The sequence below is a fragment of the Thunnus thynnus genome, chromosome 5 (assembly GCF_963924715.1).
Source record: "Thunnus thynnus chromosome 5, fThuThy2.1, whole genome shotgun sequence".
In the NCBI taxonomy this organism is placed as follows: Eukaryota; Metazoa; Chordata; class Actinopteri; order Scombriformes; family Scombridae; genus Thunnus; species Thunnus thynnus.
This window is the reverse complement of record NC_089521.1, coordinates 2,836,736-2,858,829: the sequence shown is the minus strand read 5'-3', so window position 1 is coordinate 2,858,829 and position 22,094 is coordinate 2,836,736. Positions and strand designations below refer to the sequence as shown.

At 39.1% G+C, this 22,094-nt stretch overlaps 2 protein-coding genes across 5 annotated transcripts in view; one reads left to right on the top strand and one right to left on the bottom strand.

The window, feature by feature from the left end:
• Nucleotides 1-9,732, top strand: part of ckap5 (cytoskeleton associated protein 5) — a 38,293-nt gene extending 28,561 nt beyond the window's left edge. For 2 of the 3 annotated variants that reach the window (XM_067588713.1, XM_067588710.1), the window contains 11 exons: nt 819-992; nt 1,108-1,228; nt 2,426-2,605; nt 2,745-2,932; nt 4,056-4,131; nt 5,467-5,655; nt 5,787-5,924; nt 6,072-6,155; nt 6,320-6,479; nt 6,606-6,727; nt 7,231-9,732. In XM_067588713.1, the coding sequence (XP_067444814.1) occupies nt 819-992; nt 1,108-1,228; nt 2,426-2,605; nt 2,745-2,932; nt 4,056-4,131; nt 5,467-5,655; nt 5,787-5,924; nt 6,072-6,155; nt 6,320-6,479; nt 6,606-6,727; nt 7,231-7,494 (1,696 nt within the window). In that variant the 3' untranslated portion in view covers nt 7,495-9,732. The remainder of the gene's footprint in view (nt 1-818; nt 993-1,107; nt 1,229-2,425; nt 2,606-2,744; nt 2,933-4,055; nt 4,132-5,466; nt 5,656-5,786; nt 5,925-6,071; nt 6,156-6,319; nt 6,480-6,605; nt 6,728-7,230) is intronic. The other variant, XM_067588712.1, reaches the window with a different exon arrangement.
• A 2,167-nt stretch (nt 9,733-11,899) lies between these two features.
• On the bottom strand, nt 11,900-20,907 carry LOC137182478 (homeobox protein DBX1-B-like). Of its 2 annotated transcripts, XM_067588708.1 has the most exons (6): nt 20,267-20,907; nt 19,424-19,566; nt 17,910-18,284; nt 17,263-17,364; nt 13,463-13,665; nt 11,900-13,274 (listed from the first exon to the last, which is right to left on the bottom strand). In XM_067588708.1, the coding sequence occupies exons 3-6, from the start codon at nt 18,280-18,282 to the stop codon at nt 12,957-12,959; spliced, it is 996 nt and encodes a 331-aa protein (XP_067444809.1). In that variant the 5' UTR covers nt 18,283-18,284; nt 19,424-19,566; nt 20,267-20,907; the 3' UTR covers nt 11,900-12,956. The 2 variants fall into 2 exon arrangements, with proteins under 2 accessions (XP_067444809.1, XP_067444810.1); XM_067588709.1 differs by lacking the exons at nt 19,424-19,566; nt 20,267-20,907 and having other exon boundaries at nt 11,901-13,274; nt 17,910-19,397.
• Between the last annotated feature and the right edge of the window lie 1,187 nt (nt 20,908-22,094).

Below are 22,094 nucleotides of genomic sequence, written 5' to 3'. Positions count from 1 at the left end.
ATTGGTTATGTGTTACATTAGGAGACTTGAAGTTTTGTTTTCCCATCACAAGACTTGTCACATTGAGATTAAAAGCATGTCACATTTAAATGGAAGCAGTAGGTTATAGTTAAAGCAGACAAACTGTACAGGAAACAGTTAAGATTCAAATATGTCATTTACTCAGGTGTTGTGGAAATGGTTCATGTCAGTTGGTTTTATATATCTTTAAGTTTAAGTGTGCATTGTTTTGTTTTTTTTGTTTGCTTGTTTGTTTGTTTTTTTATTATTATTTATTTTTTTTAGAGGCATTAATGGTGAATTGATGATTTATCATTAATTTGGCCAACAATCATTTAAGGAGAATTTTTGTTCTTTATTCCAGTTGTCAAGGTCTCTTTTCAGTGTGTTTTCTTCCTTTCCAAAGAAGACACTTCATGTTGGTTTTAGATCAGTGCTGCTCAGCTCCAGTCCTGACAGTCCAACAGGAACAAACTCTTCACACACTTCAATACTATGATTTGAGGTTCTCCAAATCAGACCTACATTAGACTCAAAGATAAACTAGATAATATTTGTTAAAGGTGAAAAACATCAATTATGCTTTGAACCTTTTCCCTCCTTTGTTATTGACCTCGTTGCTCTGAATACATTGACTTTGGACTGAGAACCATCAGATAAATCCACATACTGTCCTAGATTCTCAAACTAATAAGTAAAAGCTTGTGCCAGTCAGAACTGGAGCTAAAAGGCACTGATTGATCATACATAGACTAAACATACTGTCCTCTCCACTCTTCTCCCATCTTCAACCATCTATCCTTCAATTGCTCATCCAGCCAAGCCCGTCAGAACGCTCAGCACAGCGAGTCCTCCCACCCATCCATCCCCAAAGAATTCCAGTTAGACCTGGACATGATCGAGATGGACCAGAGCAGAGTGTGTGAGCTGCCAGACCTCGTCCAACACAAGCTGGATGAGCTGCTGGAGCCCATCATGATCCCCGAACCCAAGTAAGTCAGACAGACTGAAGCAGATACACAGTTCAGTATGAAACATAGGAGAGGAAGGATTAGAGCTATTTGAATATGTTGTTATGATTAATGCTGCTGTGGTTTATCCTCCAAGGATGCGTGCAGTCTCTCCTCACTTTGATGACCTCCACAACAGCACAGCCTCCACCATCAACTTTGTCATCTCTCAGGTGGCGAGTGGTGATATCAACACCAGCATACAGGCACTGGCACAGGTATAACGCATACAATCTCTCTCTCATTCAAACACACACACTCACTCACTCACTGCTTTGGTCAAATACACATAATTTATGATCTTCAGCCTTCAAATGTTGAAATCAAGTGTTAAAAAATGAAATCCATACATGTGAACATACGTATATACTTAGTCACTCATGTAAACCTGCATAGTTGCATACACACTGTACACACATCTAGACAAACACTATATCCTACTGTATACTGTACATACACATCTACATACTGTTGCAGTGAATTTCAACACAACCTCTTATTACTGCTGTTTTTATAAAATTATCACAAATTTGCTCAGACATGTTTTCATCAGTCATGTCTTCACAAAAACATGAAGATTGTGTCTGACATCACAGATGAAGGGATATCTTTAAACTTGGATTTGGGATTACTGCTCACTACCATCTTTGACCATTTGTTCTTTCCTGCCTCCAGGAACTGACAAAGTCAAACCTAAACCTCTACATCGTACTGTGATTGGCTGAAACACTTGTCATTTTTTATAGACAGATAGAGAGAGATGGAGTACCTTATTAATCCCAAAGGGAAATTAGAGTTGGGGAAGTGGGAGAGGCCACTGGTTGCGGATGTGTATTTCCTCATCCTGTATTCCCATTTCAGATATTTCTTTAAGCAATCTCCTCTCAACAAAAAAACTCAGGACTCTCCTGGATAATGTTAACAAAGTGCATCCCAGAAGCTGCTCTCTGCTCAGCTCAGCTAAGAATATGTGCCTGAAGCGACATCAAGTTGCACAGAACAGAATGAGCTGAGCAGGAAGTCAGACACAGAAAGAGCATAGAGCATCTGGTCAGTTTTCAAAATAAAACGACCCGTGCAGACTCCCGATCGTATATCAACAATAAACACAATTAAAACAGACAAAAAAGGAAACCATTTAACTACGTAACCTACTCACCCATTGTAGAAGCACATAAACCAAGTAAAAATATCCAAATCAACAAAATCTGAACAAGTCAACAAAGTCACCATAGTAACTACCTGGTTTGCTGCTCATATTTGGTACTGGTGAGCACCAGAAACTTCCAATAACAAACATCTTGATTTTATTGGAACGTCAAGACGAGAAAAAGACTGACTTAAGACAGCTTGGACTGAGTTTTATGATCACCTTACAGATGATTGATTGCAGAGCTTGTGGTTTGTCCCCACAGATTGACGAGGTGCTGCGGCAGGAAGACAAAGCAGAAGTCATGTCAGGTCACATCGACCAGTTCCTCATCGCTACCTTCATGCAGCTGAGGCTTATCTACAGCACACACATGGCTGACGACCGGCTGGACAAGAAGGACATTTTTAAACTGTACAGCTGCATCATAGGAAATATGCTATCTGTGAGTAATCACTTCCTGCTGCTACTCTGATACATACACTCATCCGATATGTCTGTAGCTCATTGACTTTGTGAGGTAGACATTGAGGACGAGGAGACATTAATGTCTTGATGAACTCCTCTGTCCTTTCTGTCACCAGTTGTTCTCTATGGAGTCCTTGGCCAGAGAGGCGTCTATGGGTGTGTTGAAGGATCTGATGCACGGTCTGATAACACTGATGCTGGACGCAAGAGTGGAGGACATAGAGGAGGGACAGCAGCTCATCAGATCTGTCAACCTGCTAGTGATCAGAGTCATGGAGAAATCTGATCAGACCAACATACTTAGGTGAGTGTGTCCAGATTTTAACAAATGGATCCTATCAAAATAAAATTTCACTTTCACATTGCATCAGTCATGCAGCATATTCCAAAAGCTCAGTGACTGCATTTCATTTATTTATTTATATAATGCTGCTGCTTGTCTGTAAGACATTTTTAACCAACCCTGACATTTATGATCAGATTCTACACAAATATGTACATTCATTTTTCAAATAGTTGTTTACCTCAACTGCAGATGGAACCAGATCTGTATTAATATATAATACCATTTAACCTATATTTTAATAAGACTCCCTGTTTTCTAATCTGCTCCAGTTTTGCTGTTTGCTGTTACTAAAAACTCCAAAATTCTCCTTGTTTACTCATTATATCAATGAATTCAACAGACTGTATACAGTATTTCCACAGCATCTGCACAGCAGCAGGTGTGTCATACTTGTTTGACAATAAAAGCCTCACAGTAAAGAGGGTATAATGATTTCTGTTAAGAAGACAATCACCTGCATAGAAAGTGTTGTTGCTACATTACTGCAGCTTTAAACTGCTGTATCAAGCCACAAAGAAGAGTTTCTATTTGAACAGAAATGCTGTTTCATGCACTCATAGGCCCTGTTCTTACTTGGCATTAACATAATGGTGATCCGATCACAAGTGGACAGCTCTGAGTACGTTAGTTCACGCCTGGCATTAGAATGCGTCTCCAATGACCACTTTGTGATTGGATCTCACTTCCCACTCTATATGCAAATAAACACATAGATCATTTCCATTTGCAAATACCAAATCACCAAGCACAGTACAAGGCAGTAGAGTGCAAGGCAGTTTCAACATTTTGGATCGCCAACAACAACCTCATCATCAATGACTCGTTTTTAACCGGGCAGCCTGAGTGCTGAACGAAAACTGCTGAGCAGAACTTGGGAGAGCATTCAGCAGTCGACGTTTCTCCATTATCTGTTTAGGAGCAGCTGAGATCATTGAGCCCCAGCTCTGTGTATCATGAGAGTTTTAGCATCCCATAATGATTTTCCACCATCACAAAAACAAAACCTAGAAGAAAGACTGAATAAACGTGGTTTGTGTTTTAGCCTGTTTATCTGACTCCTTCTCTTCCCGCCTCTCTGCAGTGCTCTGCTGGTTTTGCTTCAGGACAGTTTAGTCTCAACAGCTGGGTCTCCCATGTTACCTGAACTGGTCATGAAGGTAAGTCCTGTCACAGCGGAGGACATACACTAAAGTTCACACTCGGGATGCAGCGATATTACTGTTAACGCTGCTTTAAAATATGATGGTTTTGTTACTGTAAAGGATCAGCTACACCGAGTGTTTCTGTTCTCACTCTCAAAAAAGGAACATTATGGTACGTTGTTTTTCTATGAACAACGGTTGTACTGTGAGGAAAATTAAACAAAACTGGACAGTTGTGTTAAACAAAATTTCCATAAGTGCAACCGAAGGTCGGCCTGTAGAAACAAAACAAACCTGATGTACCAGTTTAAAATGCCATGCTCAGGTACGCAAAGTTCCACATGCTGTCACAAAAGTCACTCCCCTAATTTGTGTCTAAGGGGGGCTACATTAGCTAAAGGAGACATGTTCTGACAATGACTGAGGGATCCAACATCCCAAACTTAATGCAACATCTTCAAAATCACCATCCAGCTGTACACGTTACAGTGACAGTAATACACTAAGTAATAACTAAATTAAAAAAATCATTAGTTTAGTGGCAAGTAACTTAATGAACATTGAGTTGGTAGGGAATTAGATATAAAAAGTGTCAATTACAGTCAACAGAGTAGCAGTGAGTTAAGAGTTGAGCTTTCAGTGCAACATAAACCTACAGCAACAAAGCAGCACCATTTATAAATGAACACTGACCAAAACAGCTTGTAATCCCCTCAAAGGCTTCAGTGCAACCATTTACATCCTGTTGCTTCATCTGTGTTGAGTAAATGCTGGTATGCTACTGTAGGTAAATATACCAGGTCCTGTAGACTTCCAGCATTAGACAATGGGATCTATTAATTGCATTTTAGTGATTAATAAAACCTGTGTAAGAGATGTTTTCAATTTCTTTCTTACTATAATGGACAGGATTTTCTCAGGTCACATGTAAAATTAGAGTAATTATTAAAATAGATTATTAAAAATGAATTAGAAATTAGGCATGGATCATAGTTGATAACACTTCAGTTTATTACCTACATTAATAATAGTTCCCCTAAAGTTCATCTTAATCTCATATCAATCATAAGAAATTGTTAAAAACAAAAGGCAACAAAGAAATGTGGGGAACAGATACAATAAAACCTCTAATTATAAATGCTCATGTGATTTTATCCATCCGTAGTATTGTGAAATAAATTTATGCATAATAATCGTGAAACTGATTTTTTTTCCTCAGACTGTAATCTATATATAATCTATACTGTAATTGTTGCATCCCTATTTCACACAGGGAACTTAATTTGAAGTGTATGATGAGCCAGTTTGAATGGATGACAGGAACAGTACTAATAGTGTGTGTGTGTTCAGTGTCTGTGGAGGATGATCCGCTTCCTCCCAGAGACCATCAACAACATCAACCTGGATCGGATCTTACTGGACGTCCACAACTTCATGAAGGTTTTCCCCAAAGAGAAACTCAAGCAGCTCAAGAGTGACGTCCCACACAGAACCCTCAAGACTCTGTTACACACACTCTGCAAGCTGACTGGGGCCAAGGTAACACACACACACACACACACACACACACACACACACACTCTGGTTTGTTCTTTTGACCAGAGGTATTATTCTGCTTTGATAAGAGTATTTGTGTAAGTTATTCATCTTTTTACTGTATTGATGGCTAGATCCTGGACCACCTGTCAATGATAGAGAATCGTAATGAGTCAGAGTTGGAGGCCCATCTGAGGCGGGTGGTCAAACACTCTGGAAACCTGTCAGGACTCAAGAGTGACCGAGGCAACGAGAAGACTGGTCTGCACACGGTGAGCAACAGTCACATTTTATTGTCAAGGATTAAAATGTATTACTAGTAGCAGTAGCTTTTGTCTTCAGGATGATTGTGTATCAAAATAAATCTGTTATTGTGATGATAGATATAACAAGAATGTGTCTTATGTTTTTGATCCCAGGAGGATCGGATGTCAAAGACAAAGGTCAGTGACATTCTGACTGAAATCTTCAAGAAGATTGGCTCCAAAGAGAACACGAAAGAGGTCAGCGCAGCTCCATTCTTACAACACTTTTTAGTTCAGTAGTTGTTGCATTTCAAAGTATCACTGACTTTTTAAACTTTACAGACAGAAGGGAAACTGTTTACTTTAACAAAGAACTGTGAAAACCTAGTCATGTTTGATTAATGTATCTAATCTCCCTCCAGGGTTTGACAGAGTTGTATGAGTACAAGCAGAAGTACTCAGATGTAGACCTGGAGCCCTTCCTCAAGAACACCTCCCAGTTCTTCCAGAGCTACGTGGAGCGAGGACTTCGTATGATCGAGTCAGAGAGAGAGGGCAAGGCTCGCATCCAGACCTCAGCAGGTAACCGCCGTCACTCTGAGCTTAGGTGAAAATGTTGTATGGGAATGTAGAGTAACACTCTTGTCTGTCTGTGTGTGTGTGTGTGTGTATGTGTGTATGTGTGTGTGTATGTGTGTGTGTGTGCAGTGATCCCTCAGCATGGCGCGGACTCCAATCTGAGCAGTAACAACGAAGAGCTGAAACCAGCCGTTTACTACGAGAGACTCAAGATCCTCCGACAGAGACAAGGCCTGGAAAACACCTCCAGGGTGAGTTGACTCACATGAACACACCCTGCATGTACAGCTATTCCTTTTAGAGTGCTCTCACACCCTAACCTTTTGTTGTGGTTCAAATGAACTCTGGTGCATTTTGCCTGATTGATTACACACCAGTCTGAACAAACCAAAACCAAACAACCCGATAGAGATCCTCCTTTTCAAATGGTCTGGCACTAGTTGTTTGGTCCAGACAAAAGCTTTCACATGTGTTTACCAGATTTGTTTTTGAGAAAGCACCTTTTTAAAATTTGTCGTGAGGGAAACATATAATAGTCAATTATATGCTGGTTTCATAAGCTATTTGTTAGCGTTGGATATTTTGCAGACTAGGAAGTGGATCTCTCACACACCAGGTGCCAGATATCACAAGAGCAGTGCGATTCAACTTTTATCCGAGCTTTGATGTTCGGTGCCCAGTTTGAGCAGTGACCCTCCTGGTGAATATTTCTTGTATTCATAATACATCCCCACTGTCTTCTCTCCTCCTTCAGCAGGGCACCGGGGGAGGCGAGGACGAGCCCCAGCAGCGACCCCCCATCTCCTCCCTGCTGTCATCCAAGCCGTCTGTTGCCTCCTCCACCGACATGCTCCACAGCAAGCTGTCGCAGCTCAAAGAGTCCAGAGAGCTGTACCAGCAGGAACACAACGCACACTCCCACTCCCCGACGCACACGCACACCCGCTCTGCCTCGCCCGCCGCCAACCTGGACGACCTGAAGAAACGTCTGGAAAGGATAAAGAGCAACAGGCAGTAGGAGCGCCACCTCATCTCATCCACTAAGCCTGTGGAGTTCAGCTGGTAGTTCCGAATCACCATCCTCCCTTTTTAACTCACTCTGTGTTTCTATTCATGCTTTGGTAGATGGACCCTAAACCCCCCTCACCCCTCCCCAACACCCCAACACCCCAACACCCTCACACCCGCCCTCTGTATCAACAAATCAGGTAGCAACTCAGATTTGAACCTGACTCCACCCACTGTGCCTGTATGTTGTTAGAAATCAAACACACCTTAGCCTGATTGTAGTTCAGTACAGTTACATTGAACTAAGGCTGTGACACACACTCTTCATCCAGGTGTTTTTAGCTCTTATTCAACCTTAAAAAAATCTCAATAAAGAGGCTCTATTTAGACATCAAGTCTTTTTTTGTTTGAAGTTTCGATCATCAGTGCAAAAAAAAAAAAAGCTGAATCCAGAGTGTAGGAGTGAGTTTTGATGTTTCGTGTGCAGGATCACATAGTCACCTGTAGTTCTCAGTCTGTACAGTTTCATCTTAACAACCGAATCCCACCCATCCTCTCTGCTGTCCTGTCCTGTCCTGTCCTCTTTCAGGGTGCACCCCCCCCACTCTCCTGTTTCTTAAACCTCGTCTCACTGTATTATAATAATGAAATAGTGGACTCCCCTTCCCTTTTCTCTCTGTTTTTAAGCATCATGGCACAATATGTTTGTACATATTTAAAGGTTGTTAACCACTTAAAACTGTTTTTTGAAGCGCTTCTCAAACAGATGCAGCAGAAAACAATGTTTCTTCCTGCTGGCCTCATAATCCTGCTGCAGTGTCTTGATGGAGAAACACTGCTGTAAAGAGCTGAAGCTACAACTGTTGTAGCTGTGTAAATGCAGTGTTTGACTGCCCCCTTGTGGCTGAACACTGTCATAGACCCTACTGGTGTCAGCTCCTTCTTCTCAATGATCAACCTAAAGTATATAATATAAATATAATATAAATATTACCTTTGGAGTAACTACACAAAGTGCAAATCTACAATTTCTACATCTGTGACGTAAAAACTCCAAATTCCTTGACTGTAGTTTGCTGAAGACAAACATCTGCTGACAGGGCTTTAGAGGAGAAGTCTTTCAAAATAGCACAGTACAAATATGGCTTTAAGCTCCAGCACTTAATTTAATCAAGTGTCTGATTTATATCCATGTTAGAAATATATACTGTGTCTCTCTGTGGGGCCAGGAATAAGTGAAACTGCATTTCCACAGCAACATCAGCGTGTCTGTGTGTGTGTTTTTATTTTTCCCCTTATGGAGTTCAAAACTGACAAGGCTCAAAGCTGCAGCTGTGTGCTGATATGTGTTTTCATCAGGGCGTTTGGTCAGGGTTACTTGGGGGAATATGTCCAGTTTTATTCTGAAAGCGGCCGTCATGTGGCCTTCTAGTAAGCTTTTGTGTAAAGTCAGTGGTTTTCAATCCTCCTTTTGATTTTTAGACATCCAAAAGTTCTCAGATTTTTATATCCCGGCCAAACTGGAGATGATCAATTGTTTGGTTGTGATGAAAACCTGCAGACTCTTGGTGCTACAGGGCTTAAAAACCACTACTTTCATTCTGGAGGAGCAATTATACCACCGTCTCTTTTCAACCAATCAGAACAGAGAATCTGTCTCTGCTGTCAGTGGCGAGCTGAACTGCTTCGTTCAGGAAGTCCAGACCAAGCAGAGTCATATCCAGGTGTGTTTAAGTAGTGTGTTGGACTGTGCTGTGGGGTGACACTTGGCTGTAAATACTGTATGTACTAATGCCCTCCATTAACAGCCCCATCTGTTATTTAACAGACCGCAGAGCCAACATGGCTGTCACTGTATAGCACTTCGACCAAACTCTTGTTATTTATGTGCGGCTCTTTATCCAGCTGAAGGAGGTTCACTCTGTTCTGTGTGTACGGTTACAGAGCATGGCATGAAGTCAGTGATTGTTTTTATTTTCTCATGTAAATAAAGTTTGCATTACTAAAACTGCTGCTTAAAGAAGTCATTGTTTTTCTGATGAAGACGATGATGATGATGATGATGATGGTGATGATGATGATGTCAGTCATCTGTTCTGTAGCCGAATGTTGAGTAAAGAAAAACAAATAACATTGTTTTTGTATTTAATTCAAACGTTAGTAGTCTTACATTGTTGCTCTCCAGTTTCCTTGTATAATCCATAGTGGAAGATGGCAATAAAGTCTTGTTTTTTTTTTTAACAATCCATCTTTGAGTTTGGTGATTTTTATTTAATTTTTCTGTAAAGGGTCATATTGTTCCTACTGGTTTTCCATCATATTTTCATTCTTTGATCGATATGATGGTGAAACAGGCACTAAACTGCATTAAAAAGGTCTTTAAAAGTCAAATTCAACTGGGTGAACATTGGAGAAACCCTGCAATGTCTGAAACACAACTCCAAAACATTAAAGGACAGGTTCGCAATTTTTAGGGTCTGTGTTAAAACAGTCAGGAGCCCGAATGAATGTTGAAACATCCAAAAATCCACAATCCTCCCTCTGTTCAAACATGAATTTAAAAGTTTATCTGAAGCTAATATGAAGCTTCAGACCTCAAAATGAGTCAAATCAAGTAGATATCTTTCTACGTTACAGTCTTTTTAGTGTCAGAATCCCTCTTTTTGTTACTAAAGACGGGCGGCTGTGGCTCAGGACGTAGAGCGGGTTGTCCACTAATCGGCAGATTGGTTGTTTGATTCCCAGCTCCTCCAGTCCGCATGTTGATGTGTCCTTGGGCAAGATACTTAACCCCTGATTGCTCCTGATGGCTGTGTCATCAGTGTGAGAATGTGTGTGTGAATGTGATTCGTAGTGTAAAAGTGCTTTTGAGTGGTTGGAAGACTAGAAAGGCGCTATACAAGTACAGTCCATTTACCATTTATACTTCCACCACAGCTCAACAGGGAAACGCAAAGAGGGAATTTGATGCTAAAAAGACTGTAAATATGGCAGATACACACTTGATATGACTAACAGACTGCTGAAGCCTCATATAAGCTTCACATCAAATTTTAAATGACTTTAAAGGATTTTGGCCTCCATCACTCAGATTGAAATCACATATGAAGGGGATCTTTTAATATTCAGTATGAACAGGAGGAATGATTACAGCGAGGAAAACCTCTTTCACTGATTATATGGACACCTGACTGTTGTTTTAAGACACACTTGAAAAATTGTGAAGTCGTCCTTTAAGCACCGTGTCGCTTTATACTGATCACTTGTGATAAACTGCTAAAATTTGAGGATGAAACATGTTACTAAATATAAAGATTCACGTGTTTTCACAACACCAGATTACTGAAATGAGAAAGGGTGTATCAGTTTGAAAGAGTTGTGACAGTTGGTTCAAACCTTTTGCGTGTGAGGTTTTACAGAGTGCTGATGAACACATCTTAAAGGAGCAGTGTAATCCATTTACATCATAGAGCCTAACAGGATCATTACAAGATATTTCCACTTATAAGCTTAACTCCTATATGAACGCACCAAGAAAGTATAACTTTGAGAAGTTTTTTGGATAAAACCATGTCCACACACCCTCACATTCACATTTAATGATACCTTTCATTTAGTTTACACACATGCTATTTTCATATTTGAAATTAAAATTAGCTTTTCAGATAAATTTAATATAATTAATAAATTATCTATTTGTATATCACCTTTCTTACAGGTTAGTGCTTCATAGATGACTGACAAGCAAATGATAAGACAACAAATGTAAACAGTAAAACAATTTGAGACTGAGATAAACTTGAAAATGTAATCAAATTAATTTAAAAATAATAATACAATAGAGTGAAATAAAAACACTTTCTGACAATTTCTAGATGAAGCAAACATTTAGTTAATTTTGCATCATCAACACTCAACTTCTGTTATCTTTCAGTCGTACTAACATCATCTTCTTTCCTCTGACTCACTGTGCTGCTGGTCAGGGAGACATCCAGCCCACATTTATCAAACTTCTAAGAATTACACTTCCGAAAGCTCTAAAATACAAACTTAAAGAGTAAAAGTTCATCGCTAATAAAACACATTTATCAAGTGAATCACACTTGACTACAGAGACGTGTCAAAGTAAGTTTTAAGAGCAACCCTCAAGTGACAGGTTATTCAGTAGTTTGTTATTCTGCAGGATCATATCTACAAGGTTGTTTTATTTGTGTGAAATCTTAAAATGTTCAGGAAGAATTAATGTGAACTTAACAACAATCTTAATGTGTTAACAGGGATGAAATAATAGGAAACAGAATTGTTGCTTGTGTGCAACCCTGATGAACATATACATAAAAGTTTAAAGTTCCTCCACTCAAAAACGTGTTTTACTTTTCCTTCCTTCAGTTGGATGTTGTTCTCTGTGCAGAATGATGGATGTGCAGTTTGTTTTTATATTCATCTGCTGAAGGAGGAAAGTTTCTCACCTTAAATCTCAGTTTTTAGTGAGGTAGAAGAAGTATTAGTAGCAGTAAAAGCATGTCATTCATCAATTTTAATCAAAGAACAGTATTTTTTATTAGTCTTAAAACACGTGGTGGGGATCTTTAAATAGAAATAATGATACTGCTTCAAATAATGTATTATTCATCATGAACAATGATATCTAATACAATCAGACAGAAAACAGCTTGGTTTCTCTGATTAATAGTTTTTATTTTTTAGTTTGTGATTAAGAGTAAAAGTGCAGGGTTTTTTTTAATCTTTATCAGTCCAAAATGTTACTTTTATGAGTTTGAGAAATGGCCTCCATCATGTGAAAGATGCTGCTCACACTGCACAGGAGGGTTTGAGCAGTGTAAGTTCCATTTAGAAATCTTTTATTTAGTATTAATATATTGTATAAATCTCCTAGTGTCTGTTAAATGCTTTGGCATGTTCCCCTCATGTGTTATCTGTTACTGTAGGTCCATTTTGTCTTTGTGGAACTTTGCTGCTGATCAGTTGCTGTATTTTGAGTTCACTTCTGTTTTCTTTTGACCTCTTTTAGGGCCACATTTACTTATGAATCACTTTCGTTTTGGGGGGTAAAATGAGTCCAGTGCCTTCCTGCTCACACCCTTCATTACCTGATGCTGACACCACATCAGACCACAGCAATCTAAGCTTAACATTCCAGTAGTTTTACATCAGTGGGACGTCAGACATCGACACGTCATGAGACTTTTTCAAGCTTTATTTGAGAAAATAAAGAATACAAATATGTATGGAAAGAGTAATTATATATTTAAGAGTTTTAAACATTTCAATCTACAAATATTAAATCTAAAACAGCTCAGTACATGTTTTATACTGTGTACACAATATACTGAACTACATATAAAAGTAATATACACAAACTGTACAGATTTATGGCACTGAGGGGAAAACGCTGATAAAACACAGCCATGTACAGAGCAGATTGACACACTGCTGAGTTTAATGAAGCTCTTATGAAACTGTGATTTCTTCGCCGTCTGACTCGGACAGCTCTGACTGTTTGCTGGACTCTGATGGAGAGGAAGGATTGTGATGATGATGGTGGTGGTGGTGGTGATGAATATGTGACTCGGGGCTGTCCAGCTGTTCTCGGCTGGTGGGTGCAGTCCTGTCCAGCCTGTGGCAGTAGGTGCTGCCCACATCGGTGAGGTCTGGGTGGGGGTTGGTTTTGGTGGGGAGGGTCTGCTGGCGGCAGCCGCCGGTAGACAGCAGCTCTCTCTCCTTGGAGTTCCTCCATTTCATCCTCCGGTTCTGAAACCAGATCTTCACCTTCACAACACACGAGAAGAAAAGAAGAAGTCACAATCATGGACCTCCTCATCACTTCACGCTTACACATGGAACAAAATGAGGTTTAAATGCACAAAATAACAGCAATGGAGAAAGAAATATTGTTGTTCTTATTTAAAGCGGATTCCTAAAATAAATAATAAAGTAAAATAGTCCTTGCTATGCACCTGTGAGTCTTTGAGTCCCAGCTTACTGGCCAGTTTCTTCCTGTCTGGCTTGCTGATGTACTTCTGCTTCTGGAAAGTTCTCTCCAGAGCCTTCCTCTGGAGGTCCGAGAACACCGCCCGCCGCAGCATGCCCCTCCTGGGCTTCCCTCTGGGGGCCAGGGGCCACGAAAACGTCCCTGGGACCGGAACCACAGAAGAAGAGGCTGGAGGGACAGAACACAACAACATGTGTTCACTGAAAAAGTGGAATCTCCTGCAGGTATCACACAGTTTCCATGTCACATGTTCATGTCCTCATTTTCTCACACACAAATAATACACAAATACAGGAAAACCATCACAAAAAGCAAACAGTCAAGCATTTCCAAAAAGGACAAAGAACAACTTAAAAGGCAAAGGACCAAAAAAATCATATATTCAAAAAAAAAAAAAAAAAACGGAAGGAAAATATAATATTGACAATATATTGAAAGGAACTGTTCTTGTGTCAGAAAAATACAATTGCATCATATAAACGTCCTCATTTCATCTGACTATTAAATCACCTGCTAATATATGAATTCCTGACGAGCCTGCTGGTTGAGACACTTACTACAAAACCTCAGAGCTCTGTTGCATGTCATGCTGCTCTCTCTGCTCTGTTTACTGTCTCTCTGCACTGTCAAACTGTCAAATTAAGGCAAACATGCAAAAAAAAAATCTAAAAAAGGATTTTGACGAATAACTTAAATCCTCCAGTGATGAAATCATTTTATTCTAATTTACAGGGTCATTGAACTACGTCTCAGGAGGTTTTACTATTGCTACAGAAATGAATAAACAATTCATTACAATTAGGTCTGTGATTATTTTCACGATTAAATCCATTATTCTATAAGACATTTTTCTATGTAAAAAACAAAACAAAACCCATCACAATATCCCAGAGCTCATCACAGAGGAGTCACAAAACAAGTGTGAGAAGCTGAAATCAGTCTCTTTTTTTGGCTTTTCACTTTAAAAAGATTTTTTTTGAATGGTTGCCAATTAATTAATTTTCTTTTAACCCACTAATCATTTAATCTAATAATAGTTTCAGCTTTAATTATAATAAATATGTGCAGCTGTACTGTGGTCAACTATCAGTAAAATACTGCCCACACAACAACCTGCGGATGTAAAGTTTTTTTTTTTAAATTGGACTTAGACTGTGTGGGTATAACACACAAGTTGGTTGAAGTTCCTCTGTTACAAATATTGTTTATATTTCATCAATAATTGGCTCCGGCGATGACACAAGTGACATTATTTGATAGCTGCTCTGCCGGTGGAGGAGACTGCCTGCAGCACTGATAAAAACTGTGACACACAGTTGATTGTGTTGTATTTCAGTTTTAATGTCATCCAGCCTGTGATGAATGAACTGAGCTCTTTAGCTAGTTCTGCCTTCACTTTTATTTCTACCTACAGTGTGTCTAAACTGTCAGAAATCAGATTTTAATGTGCACTAGTTGAAGATCTTACTGTATGCACCGCTTTCTGGTTTGTGAAGTGATAGGAGTTTGAATCCTGCTTGTGAAGATGATCTTCAATGATGTCTCCCTCACTGTAGATTCTACACATCCTCCCGCTTTAAATATCAAATTTATCAGTGCTCTCACTTCGTCAGTGTCTCCCGGAATGTCCTGCTTGAAATCTCATGTTAAAAAGCCCAATTTGTCCGGCAGTGGAAACAGAGCCTATGCTAATGAGACAGGCTCTCCAAAGCTGAGCTCACACTGCCTCTAATGAAGCATGAAGGGGGGGTTGTATAGGCTGCAAATGCATAGAGAAAGCTGATTGTGTTGTAATGAATTGAGTGGAAAAGGCCGTCGACAGGCCAGTATATTACAGGCCCATTAAAGACAGGTCAGCATAATGTAGAGACACTTTAGATACTGAGAGCTTACAGATGATCTCAGTCTTATATACCTGCATTACATCTTATCTGCTTCCTGCTGATGGATGAATATGATTCAGGCCTTTTTAAGTATATTGACTTTTTGTAGAATTGATCATTATGCTGGTGGATGTTGGAACCTGTTGTGCAAAGAGATTCAAGTACGCAAAACTAAATGAAATGTAATCTGGGTGAAAATCAGCGAATTGAACAGAATTTGTGAGCAACATTGCTATGTCAAAGATTCTAAATGTGTGTGTGTGTGTGTGTGTGTGTGTGTGTGTGTGTGTGTGTGTGTGTGTGTGTTTGTGTGTGTGTGTGGTTTTGGCTCCTATTGGTCACGGTGCTGGGAGCTTTGTGGGCAGGCAGAGGGGCTTGGTGGGAAAACGACGGCGCGTGAAGAGGCGCTGAGTTCCTGAGCTGGGAAGATACCCGCCTCACATTTAGACCATGACAAACGGCACTAATATATTTAGAGCGTGACAAACCGGACTAATTTGTAGATTAGGACAACTGGTGCTAATGTCAGCAGTCAGCGCGTCACCTAAATAGGCCTTCAAATTGGCGGAGCTGATTCCGAGCTGTCCGGGGTATTCCCATGCTAAAAGGCTGACAACATCTAAACAGCCGGCTGGGACCTCACCGTCCACATCGGCTGGTAAAATGTTTTCACTGAGGATTTCAGATGGTTCAGATCTGATGTTTTAAATTGCAGAGTCCTGTTCAGTATCTTGAAAATGTTCTGGTTTCCTCCCACAGAAGTGCACTATTACTGGTATGAAACAAACAAAACATCTTGACTAGTTTAATAAAGGGCTGTGACACCTAAATCATTTTTAATAAAAGTAGTATTGTCAGTTTATACCAGTATTGATCAATATGTCCATTAAATAAGTCTTTTTGAATTGGTGCTTGAATCATCTATAGTATCTACTGTTGGATGAAATTCTAAAGGCAGATAGAAACAATATGGTGGCATGAGCTCTTTATGTGTGATTTCTTCTTTATATTTACTCCTCTACATGAAGCCAGCCTTCTGATTTCAATAACCTGTAAATAACACCGAGGAAACATTTAGTGTTTGTTAGTAGTGAGAATTAAGTTTAGCTAACTAAGATCAGAGTCCAACAGAAACAGACAGTGTACTGAAAATACAATTCATAAAACTTTTATGAAAAAAATTTTTTTTTTTAGGCTGCATGGCCAAAAAGTGTTGCAATGCTTGTTGCTCATTCATCACAGTCAGCAGTAAGTGGCTGAGACTCCCAATGTGAGTTTTGTTTAGGATCAAAGTGCAGACCAGAGAGTGAGCTTTAATATATTAACATTATTAATTGTTGAGATTTAAAAAAATAATCCCTGTAGATACATTAGTATAATGTTATGAAATAAACTGAAACATTTTTATTACACCTTTTAAAAACAGACAAACCAGAGAAAACTATTTTTGTGCATATCATCTTATTTATCTTGTCATCATCTCATTAAGGATAATATCTTAATGAATTTCTTATTTTTATTACTACAGGCTCCTGATTTGGAGTATTCAATTAAATATAAATGATGATGGAATATATTCAGGCCTACAGCTGAGACACAGCTGACCTGCAACCACACTTAATAGCAGACAGATGCTAATTTCTACTGTTTGTGCATTTGTGCATTATATTGGTTGTGCATTATAACAGGTGTGGATAAACTTGAATGTAAATACAGTGAATGTACTTGAGTAACTGCTGGAAGGTTGTGAACAAGGGATGGAGTAAATCCAAATCACTCATAAATTCACTCTAAATAAATCTGTTACTGAGAATGGAGTGTTAATGAGGTTCAGAAACTGCTCTATAAAATGCTCATTTATAGAAGTGGTGGGTCCACCTACCTGTGAAACAAGAAGCTCTGATGAAAGGATGGAGACTTCCATCAAAGAAAGGTAGAGGGAAGGATTTAGTCTGCAAACTCTGGACTGGAGTAGAGGAGCAAGCTGAAAAATGAACACAAACCGACTTCACATCCTTGTTTCACACATGGAAAAAAATACATCAGATATGTATCAAAATGGATAAATATCAGTAAGTTATTATAGCTCCTTATAACCTTGTTTTAATAAGAAAATATAGCCAAATATATGCACCTCTACATGATGATAAATTTAAGCTGAATGCAAGTAATTCTACAGAGCATTCACTACCTCACCAGGTACATTTTCAACAGAGTCAATGCATGTTTACTATATTTGGCATATTCAGCATCCCAAAATCTGTATATGCCAATTTGTGAACATTAATAAAAGCAATTATTATTATTCTTATTATTATTATTGATGATAATAATAATAATAATAATAATAATAATAATAATAATAATAATAATAATAATAATAATAATTCGGTCTTAATATTTTGTTATATTATTTGTCATTATTTTCTTTTGTTAAAATAATTATTTATAATATTATAATATATTATATCTACATCTAAGATATAATCATCAGACCATCGTCATCCAGTATATTTTGAGGTATCTCACCGTTCCGTGTGGACGGTGCCAGAATGGCACTGACGCCGAACTTCAGGTAGCTGGAGTCCGGGCAGGCAGTCTGCGGGGAGCCGGAGCTGCTGCGGCTCTGCTGGCCGGAGCTCTGCAGCACAGACCGCTCTGTGCTGAGTCCTGACGCCCGGGGAGAGGCGCCCGGCCCCGGGCTGAGCGAGAGGATGTCCCCGGGGCTTCTGGAGGAGAAAGTCCGATGTATGTAGCTGTATGTAGGTTGGCTTATTCGGAGAAGATCTTCCACCAGGAAGCCGGAGGGGAGTGACCGGGTCAGAGGCGAGGAGAGAGCAGCCGGGGGACGCAGTAAACCCGGGTAGAGAGGAGGCGGCAGGGCGCTGCAGGGAAACATCATGGCTGTTCCAAAAAAAAAAAAGTTTCTCTCTCTTCACTTTTTCTTACTTTTCTGGCAGAAATGTGTTCAGGAAAAGTGAAGGATAAAATGAACAACACACACTCTCACACACTGACTGTGTTCTGTGTCTCTGTGCCCTCTTCGAAAAGGTTTTATACAAGGGACTCACTTCTTTACACACACACACACACACACACACACACACACACACACACACACACACACACACACTCAAGCACATTCGCGTGCACACGCACAAGTTCAACCCCCAGCCCATCTCTCTGCGTGAGGCTCTTGAACACAAAGTTCAGGGCCAGAGGATTGGTCAACGGCTCTCTGATGCATTTCTGATTGGACTTTAGTCAAAAACAGTTAAAAAGCCCTCCTGGTTTCATCTCTGTCAGTGATCTGATTGTTTGCTTTTAAGATGCAGCTGATACAGAAATTGATTTTCACTAATTAAAAATTAGATGCATGAAGGCTTCACCAACCAACAAGTGCATGTTGAGAAACAGCGTTGCCATGGTGCATTATTTAGATTAATATGTTCTTACTGTCTGAGAGAAGTAAAAAACAAAAAACAAACAAACAAACAAAAAAACAACAGCATTTGAATGCAGCATTTAGCCGCCCACAAAAACGAAATAACAGTCAAGACTGAGGAATAAATTATTTCAGCCCAGCACAGTATTTCTGACACATATTCAGACTCAGTTTGTTGACTTTTCACCTTGTGTGAGAGCGTTCAAATAAAATCAACAACAGTAAAATTATAATAAATCAAATAGATAAATGATTATAATAATAACGTTATTGTTATTATTAATAATGTCAACATACAGATTATATTATTAGGCTACATTTTTTATTACTAGGTTATTAATACTGCTCACTTTGAGTTTCACTATGAATGAAAAGTGCTGTATTTTTTATAATTATTATTTTTAGCCTATTATAACACCGCCCCTCACTATAGGTGCACTATAGTTAAGCAGTATCTCAGGACTGGCCGTGGCGCATTGTGATTATATCACAGTTCACATACTGTCAGAATATGAGAATAATATTTTTTAGGCACCTGACTTGAGCAGACAGAAAATGTTAAGTGAATAAAATAAGAGGTAACTATAAGCAGAGTTACCTCCTCCTCCTCTTCCTCCTCCTCCTCATGATGATGTGAGACTCTACAGTCTTGTTGTCTTCGCATTGCATCATCATCTTGCGACGTCACAGATTATCTGTCATTCATTCCACACGTCGGGGAGACATAAGGTGGCCTTTCCGCTTAAAACGATTTAAAGAGAGAGAGACTTAAAGTCAGCTTTGTTCTGGTCGCCTTTGATCATGCTGACGCTCTGAATGTCTCCTGGTGACTTGAATGAGTGTAGAGTGATTTGAAGTTCAGGAGGGAACACATTGACAGTGACAGCAGTGTAACTCATACAGGCATATTTATTTGGCCTTTGCGCTTTTTGCTTCAGTTAACTCTTGAATTAACGATAAAAATGTCAGATTTTTACTCTTATTTAGCCTATGTGTTGTCTCCAAATTGTAGCTTAGTGGCAGCAAACAGTCACGTATCTCTAAAACTGGACAAATGAAAATGAATGCTGTGTAGGCATAATGTTGCATCATTTATGCTAACTGAAGAATGCCTTTTTCTGTCTTTAAATATTTGGCACTAAACCAAAATGACCAAATTCTTACCTTAACCTAAACACAAAAGGCCGATGCTAACTTCACTTTGAAAAACGAACATCATGGCAAATTCTACAGCTACTGACAGCACAGACAGACTGTATTAGCCTACAACTTGACAACTTATGTCATGAATAAGAATGCTGAAAATATTAGCTTATACACAGTAATGCCGTTTTTGAAAGATATCACTACTCCGCATAAACAGTGATGCTTTTTTATGAATGAAGTTTGGTATATGGCCTAGCCGCAGACAGGTCGTCACAATTATACAAGTATTACACACCTGCAGTGGATGCACTTCAGACAGACAGACAGAGGTCAAAGAGGAACAAAGGAGCTTTTAAAGGGACTTGAGGGGCGCGAGAGGTGAGTCCCTGAGGGCGCGTGATAAAACCTGTGACTAATGGTATTTGAGCACGTGCTCAGTCCGTGTATCGTCCCTTCATCCAGTTATTTCATTCAATCTGGAAAACAAACAAGAAACAGAATCAGAATTGTGTGCGTTTTTCTTTTTGTAGGTATTAAAAAAAGAAAAAAATAGAGCTGCAACGATTAGTCAATCGATCGCTTTAACTGTCCACTATTAAATTAATCGCCAACTATTCTTGATAATCTATTCATCGTTTGGAGTCATTTTAAGAAAAAAAACCTAATTCTCTGATTCCAGCTTTTCAAATTTGAATATTTTCTGGGTTCTTTAGTGTTCTGAAGTAAACTGGATATCTTTGGGTTATGGATAAAACAAGACATTTGAGGCACATGATCTTGGGCTTTGGAAACAGCGATCCACATCTATCGCCATTTTCTGACATTTTATTGACACAACTGAAACAACTAATTGATATAATCAACAGATTAATCGATAATTTAAGTAATTGTTAATTGCATGCTTAGAAAAGAATTAAATCATCAAAAGAACCAAAACATAAATCTTATTTCTGTTAAATGGATTTTTGTCTTAACCGTGCAGGAAGCGATGTCAGCTGCAGGCACCCATGGGCAAAAAAGTTTATAATTTAAAGTTATAAACCTTAATGTTTTCTATAAATTAAACCTCATTTTAATACAATTTGGTTGACAGTTTTCAGCATTGACCATTCTTCTGTTTGCAGTTTTTGATTACTGCTTGATAAAGTAGTTTTCATTGTTAATGGCAGAATCTGCCATTCCTGTCCTGCACTGAACTTGTCTACTTAGGCCTACTTACAATGTGAGTGTGTTTAGCTGCACTATTAACAGATGAACCAGTTGCTCTTTTGTTATTTATTTAACATATGTATTCTGTTATATATATATATATATATGTGTGTGTGTGTATATTCATTTATATATTTCTGACAAAGTAGCTACTCTGTAGTAATAAACCCCACTTTCAGTTACCATTAGTGACCACAGGTGTCGCCAAATCGTCCAGGAAATCTTAAGGATTATAATTTAAAAGTACCAGTGTGTAGGATTTAGTGGCATCTAGTGGTGAGGTTGTGGATTGCAACCAACTGAATACCCCTCCCCTCACCCTCCCCTTTCAAGCGTGTAGGACAACACACGGTGGCCGTGAACTCGCAAAAAATGTGAAATGCCCTCTCTAGAGCCAGTGTTTGGTTTGTCCATTCTGGGCTACTGTACAAACATGGCGGTGCAACATGGCAGACTCTGAGGAGGAGGACCGGCTCCCTGTAGATATAAAAGCTCATTCTAAGGTAACAAAACAACAACACAACAATTCTTATTTTGGGGTGATTTTACACTAATTAAAACATACTTATGAATATTATATTCCATGTCTGCCAAATCCACTCCACTAGATGCCACTAAATTCTACACACTGCACCTTTAAATGTCTGAGGAGAATTACTCTTAATGACAAATAGACATCTTAACTTTCACTGTTGGGTTCAGCAGTGATGACAGACAGCCTGTAGTCTGAGACATTTATGCATTGTTGGACCTGAAACATCTGGACTTATAGCCTGCAGTAGACTAAACATTGTAATGATACTAAAACAACAACAGATAGTAGTACAAGCTTCACTGTTAAAACATCAAAGTTATACACATCACACACTGTCACTGTTTTAGGAGGGGTGTGAGTGTTTTTCCTTGTATGAAGT

Bases quoted from the DNA above. Each gene is read 5' to 3' on its own strand.
- LOC137182478 (XM_067588708.1), bottom strand. From the start codon at position 18,282: ATGATGTTTCCCTGCAGCGCCCTGCCGCCTCCTCTCTACCCGGGTTTA. The intron at 17,365-17,909 runs GTGAGATACCTC...TTCATTTTTCAG, and splicing joins GGCACCGTCCACACGGAACG to CTTGCTCCTCTACTCCAGTC. The intron at 13,275-13,462 runs GTGCATAGCAAG...TGTGTTGTGAAG, and splicing joins TGGGACTCAAAGACTCACAG to GTGAAGATCTGGTTTCAGAA.